Source organism: Chaetura pelagica, unplaced genomic scaffold, assembly GCF_000747805.2.
Source record: "Chaetura pelagica isolate M959 unplaced genomic scaffold, ChaPel_1.0 scaffold266, whole genome shotgun sequence".
Classification (NCBI taxonomy): Eukaryota; Metazoa; Chordata; class Aves; order Apodiformes; family Apodidae; genus Chaetura; species Chaetura pelagica.
In genome coordinates this window covers 2035301-2041459 of record NW_009953799.1, presented here as the reverse complement: position 1 = coordinate 2041459, position 6159 = coordinate 2035301, and the positions used below count along the sequence as shown (strand labels likewise).

The 6159-nt window shown below is 44.0% G+C and overlaps 1 protein-coding gene across 1 annotated transcript in view; it reads left to right on the top strand.

Moving 5' to 3' along the window:
• Nucleotides 1-6159, top strand: part of PLCXD1 (phosphatidylinositol-specific phospholipase C, X domain containing 1) — a 13641-nt gene that overhangs the window by 6712 nt on the left and 770 nt on the right. The window contains exons 3-5 of the mRNA XM_010001175.1: nt 1024-1152; nt 2285-2440; nt 5357-5540. Of these exons, the coding sequence (XP_009999477.1) occupies nt 1024-1152; nt 2285-2440; nt 5357-5540 (469 nt within the window). The remainder of the gene's footprint in view (nt 1-1023; nt 1153-2284; nt 2441-5356; nt 5541-6159) is intronic.

Here is a 6159-nt window from a genome sequence, read left to right as displayed (position 1 = left end):
CCCGCTGCTGCCAAAAGTCCCAGCGCCGCTGAAACCGCCGCGTTTCCAGCGTCTGCACACCTACGGTCCCGGAGCCGCGCACCGACTGCCGCCGCTTTGTGGTGGGGGGGGCGGCCTGCGCTTGGAGTGCCTGCAGCCTCTTTGCTACCAGCTCATCGAACCTGCACTGCCGTGGTGAGACAATTCCGGCTACCCCAGTTTATAGGGGAAAATATAATCCAGCCATTCGGGCAAATCCCTCCCCTCTGCTTCCCTCACGTGGATAAGATGTGTAACTAAGGTGTACCCATATATGTTTAATGTGTTGTAATCACTCCTTTTGAACCTCCTGCCCCAAATTGCTTTGTTTTCCCCACAATAAACCTTGCTGTTGTTAGAAATCTAGTAAGCACTGAGCGAGTTATTCACTCAAAAAAGTCAGGACATAAGTTCCTGTATCCTCTGTGTGAGGCGATACCCACGTGTGGATCTCTCAGCAAATCCTGATAAGTTAATACACTCCAATAAGGAGATATAATAGGTCACGGATCGTGACAAGACTTTATCTTGAAAAAGATTAATAGCCAGGACTTTTTTCTATTTTTGTTTCTTCTTCTGTTGAAGATGAGTGAAGCTCCACAGAGAAAACCATGGTAAAGTCTTTGATCTAATAAAATAAATACAGCATTTCTAAGGTGCTGATCCTGCAATTCTTGTTCATAGCAACAGCCTTGTGAAGAGCGATTGTGCATTTATGCACTGGTTAATGAATCTGTAACGTTCAGAACACAACAAGGGCAGAGGTTGGAAACTAGTCTACTCTGTGCCTGCAGTGTAGGCTGCAGAGAAATTGGAATCCCTTTTGTCAGAGGGTAAAATACTTCAAAGTTGCAACTCGGTGCCATATGGTGCCGTTTTAAAGATGAAAGAGCTGAGAAAACTGTCGCAGGGCTAACGTTGTACACCTTTTTTCAGCTTTGTAAGCTAAAGAAATACAAGAAATTCCAAGCTCTCAGGACTGTTGTCTTCTGTTTCACCTTTCAGGTACTGACTGTGACAGAGCAACTTGAGGCTGGAGTTAGATATCTGGATTTCAGGATTGCCCACAAGGCTAACGATCGGTCTATGAACTTGTACTTCGTGCATATGGTTTACACAACAGTTACTGTACAGGTATTGTCCTTACCTCTGGCATAGCTATAAAAAACAGTGCTTTTTCTTTTCCTTGGGAGTCATCAGAATCTGAAAATGTTGGCCCAAGGTTTCCTGAGTAAGTGATTTGGTTTTGTAACATGAGGACTTCAAACTAGAGAAAACCAGCGGGGCTGGAAGTTGGGCTCAGCAGCTGCAAGTGAGACTGGAGCATAAATCAGTTCCCCAGCTGGAGTTGCTGTGCCTTGGTCTCCACTGCCTGCAACCCTCCCTGATGTTTCTGAGGTTTATTTTATCTTGTCCCAGGATTCTACACAGGGCAATCCTGTTTCCTCAGTAAGGAGAGAAGTTGCTAGAGAGAAGGTATTAAAAGCCTAATACAATCACAGAAACACTTTATTTATTTTTTTTTTGAGGAAAAATGATTTACCTGAAAGACTCAAGTTTGGACCACATGGTAAAATTACTGCCAGCTGCTGTGAAGAAACTACTATGAGTTGCTTTTTGCATGTGCTCTGTCACTGTGGAGAACATCTTTCCATTTGCTGGGACCTGTACAGCCAGGCAAAGCCAGCTAACACAGCTCTTCACTTGTAGACTAGCTAAGCTTTAGTTTCAAGCTCATGAGCCTGAACCCTTCACATGTTGAGATTTCATGGTGACTGGCATACTTGTGTAAACAGTTAGATGTAGTGCCTGGCTACCCTGCTAATTACATGTGGACTTGAAGAAGTTGTCATTTGCCCATAACAAGTGGGGAAAATGGGTCCTGTCACGTTTAAGCAAGGACAGAATTTTTCCCTGTTTCTGAGTTTGTAACTAGTATGTTGTTTGTCCTTAAAGAAGCTTGGGGAGATGGGTTTACTGCTAACCTGCCGCTTGGCTGTAGGAGATTCATGGATATTACCAAATTACAAAGCTGTTAAGTGTAGTGTTCTAGAACCACATCCAGCACAGAGCTGCAGAAAGTACGTTTCTTGGGGTGTATCTCTCTGGACCACCTTGTGGGAAGTCAGATGCCCATCCTCTGGAAACCTGTGCTGATTTTCATCATTGCGATTGCCTGCCCCACTGTCGATGCTCTGTCGGTTTTACGTCCTTTTCCCTGTGTAGCATGGATGATTTTCTAAGTTGCTATCATTCTCTCTTGTAGGATATTCTGTGGGAAGTGTTAAGGTGGTTAGAAACTCATCCTCGGGAAGTCGTTATCTTAGCCTGCAGGAATTTTGATGGATTAACCAAGAAACTTCATCGTCATCTTATTGCCCGTATAAAAGAGATTTTCCGGCGTAAACTGTGTCCCAGAAACGTAAGTGTGAGATCCTTTCTTCCTCCTTTTTTAAGGACTTTCATTCTTTTGCTGTGCATCTCTGAGGAGCCCTCTCTACCTCTGCCCACTAGATATTTGAGACCTGTACATAGTCTTCTCTTGTTCATGTTGAACAGACCCAGCTCTCTGAGCCTGTCCTCCTGTGTCTGCTCCAGCCTCTGCTCGCTCTGGTTGCAAGCTGCTGGACTCACTCCAGCATGTCAGTGACTTATTGTCCTGGGGAAGTCCCCCTGGGCACAGCACTTGAGATGCAGCCCTACAAATGCCAAAGAGTGGGGAAGAACCACTTCTCTTGACCTGCTGTCTGTGCCTTTACTCATATGGCCCAGTTCGCAGTTGACCTTTGCCCGGTGAGCACACTGGTGGTTCATGTTCAACTTGATGTCCACTAGGACCTCCGGGACCTTCTTCTCTGCAGAGCAGCTTTCTAACAAGCTGGCCTCAATCTGTCCTGGTCTGTAGTGTCAGTACATTCAGGCACAAGATTTTGGATTTGCCTTTGTTGAGCTTAATGAGGTTTCTGTCAGTCCGTGTCTCCATCCTGTCGTGGTTCCTCTTAACAGTATCTGTGCCCTCAGTGCATTTCTGGTGGCAGTGACTTTCTTTCCTGGATATGAGCTGGAGCTGACCTTCCAACCAGCCACATCTGTTTCAGTCACCCAAATATTCAGAAAAGCTTTAATTGAAAAAAATCATAAATTATTTGATTGCTAAATATTAGAAGTTGAAATTGTTAGCTTCCTCTTTTTTTTTTTTTTTTTTTTTTTTTTTTTTTTTTTTTTTTTTTTTTTTACAATGTGTGAGAGCTTTTAGCAGTTAAAACAATTAACATTTCAAAGATGCACAGGAACAGAGGGTTTTCTCTGGAGATGTGAGGGGTACAGGATAATGATAACCCTGTTTGCGATTTGAATTCAGCCTTTGAAGCTGGTGTGTCAGTAAAGGCTGAGTATTACCATTTCAAAGCATTTTGTACAGCAGAGTTAAAATAGAACAATTCTCAGCAAAACTAGGGGATTCTGTGTATTCAGGCCTCCGCTGAATAACTGAAGACCTGAGTGACACTGTTTTATTGTTTCCCCAAATAACTTGAGTGTTTAAGTCCTGGATGAGCAGAGCAATACTGAAGGTGATGGCCTAATTTGCTTTGAGATGTGTGGCCAGCTCTTAAAAAGCTATTAATTGCAAAAGGGGCAAACTGCTGCTGATAGTTTATTGAATGAAGGTGATGAACGAAGTCACCTGACTTGAAGAAAGAATGTTTCAGAGTTGTGTCCAGAGGGAGAGAGGAAGGGCACTGGAGAACACAGAAGCCAAGTACTTCCCTCAAGCAGGAGAACTTTATTTCTGTGGGGTCTGTGACCAGCAAAATGGATCTCACCATTTTTACAAGTGATCCCATTGCAGATTAGGTAGCTGTGGGTTCTTTTAGGACCACAGATGCAGATTTAACATCAAATAACCAAGGGCTTGCTCACTTACTCTGAGATAATCTCATACTTACTGTCTTGAAAGACTGCAACTCTGTCATTGTATGAAAGTGTGAAAGTATTTATGAAACAAGTTTGTTAAGTAGAGGTCTGTATGTAGTGCTGGCACAGGCAGCAGCATGACAACCTTACATTGTGATTAAAATTTTGATTGCCTTAACTATTCAAGGTGTCTTCCTTTGATTTGGATTACTAGGGTTGAAAAATCCCTTGTTAGACATCTACAGTTTTGTTTCTGCTATGTTTGCAAAATAAGCACCTGTGCTCATGTACATGTTTCTGGTACCTTTTTTTTTTTTGGCTCTTATCCCACACATCTTTTTTTTTTTTCTTTTGTTTTTTTCTTCACTTTTTAAGAGGTTCCAGCTTTAGAAAGGCAGCTGGAGTAAAGCAAAGGCTTTTGTCAACCACGCATTTTTGTAGTTTGAGTAGCTTGTGTCTTAATTTTGCAGTATTTTCTGACCTAATTAGGGCTTGCAGACTGTCTTTGTTGGATGAAGAGGGATTCCCATGTTCATTCAATCCTCAGCTCTCTTCAAAGATTTACATAAAACATTTTCCACTGCCTTTAACTTTTATTCTAATTTAACTAAAAAGTTAATTGTGATATAAAAAAGCTACTATTTCCTTTTCAGAAGCAACAGACTCCACTTTTAACTACAATGTTATTAAAAAAACAATACCTGTTAAGTATGTTGGTTTTGCAAATAGAACCAGTCAGAGGGCCTCAATTATGTTTGGTAGTAACTTTTGAAGACTGGAAAATGTCATTTCATATTGAAACATGTAAATTTACAAGACCTGTTCCAGACCATCTATCTGTCTGAGAAGGTTTCTGACTCAAGTCTTCCCCTCTCTCAATTCAGAAAGTCTGGGGCATTTCAGACACTTTACACTTTGAGAAATTAGAATTAACATCTCTTGAAGTCTTACCAGGTCTTAAGCAGTTCAGTTTTCCCTGACAGCTACAAATTTGGATCAACGTGGGGCATTTGCCAAAATTATTCCTGCTTCTCTGTGCCTGCATTCCTACAGCTGGGCTTTGCCCACCCCTCCATCTCCTTTCACCTAACAGCTTGTGTCTTCTTCTCTCTACGAATTTTCAGCAGTGGCATGTGCATGATGGCTGACATGGGCATGGTTTCTTGTTACACAGGTGTAAGACCTTGAGTTATGTACTTTGCCATAGTTAAACTGTCTGAGGACAGGGGGAAGCTGCTGAAGTTCCCAGGCTCCTATTGCCTCTGCAGCTTGTAGCCCAGCCAACGACTTACAGGGTTGTAGTTTGAAAGCTTTATTTGAGCTACGCCTGTGCCTCTCCACCAAGGCAGTGTCACAGGTCAATATGTGTCCTTTGGCAGCACTGCTGTGCTGCCAGCTTCAACCTGGCCGTGCTTTCCCTCAGGTGGTGCCGACGCTGAGGACCCTGTGGCAGCACGGCCATCAGGTGATAGTTTCCTACGAAGAGGACCTGGAAGTGCTGAAGCACCGAGACCTGTGGCCTGCCATCCCATACTGGTGGGGAAACAAAACCACCACTCGTGCTCTTATCCAGTATTTAGAGCGAAAGAAGAGGATGGGCCGTCCAGGTAGGCACAGGGAGTCACCTGGTGGGGGAGAAACAAAGGGCATGTACAGTGATGCAAAACAAGGAGGAAGTTGGGCGACCGTAGCGTTACGGGGCGTAACCACTTGGCACATGTTGGATGCACGAGGTGCACCCATGTTGCTGAGCTCTCTCCCTACCCCTTGGAGAGTGCAGCGTTTGTCTTCAGTGGTGGGTGCTGTCATGCCCATCTCCCAGGCTGCTTCCTCACTCCAGCACTTGCTGACAATAAGGGAAGTGCGTTCTGCTAGTTGTCTTGTGACAAGAAACCCCTACCAGAAAGGTAGTTGCATCAGGAAACAGCAGCACTGAAGCGTGCTGGTGCAGTCTAAGCTGGAAGAAGTTCAGTTCCTCACCTCTGATGCAGCTGTGATGTGCACACACGGGGTAACAACGGGGAGAACTGATCCTCAAGCTTCCCAGCTGAAGGACAAGGCTTGTGTAGGTGCACCCTGTCTTCCCTTCTGTGATAGGGGAAGGCTAAGCTTTGGAAGCAACCCTTCCAGAAACTATTGTGATTTACAGAGGAGGGTAGTTAGTGGAGAAGCTTTAGTCTGCAATGAGTAATTAGATAAATTTAGGTAACCTGGAATGGTTCAGCA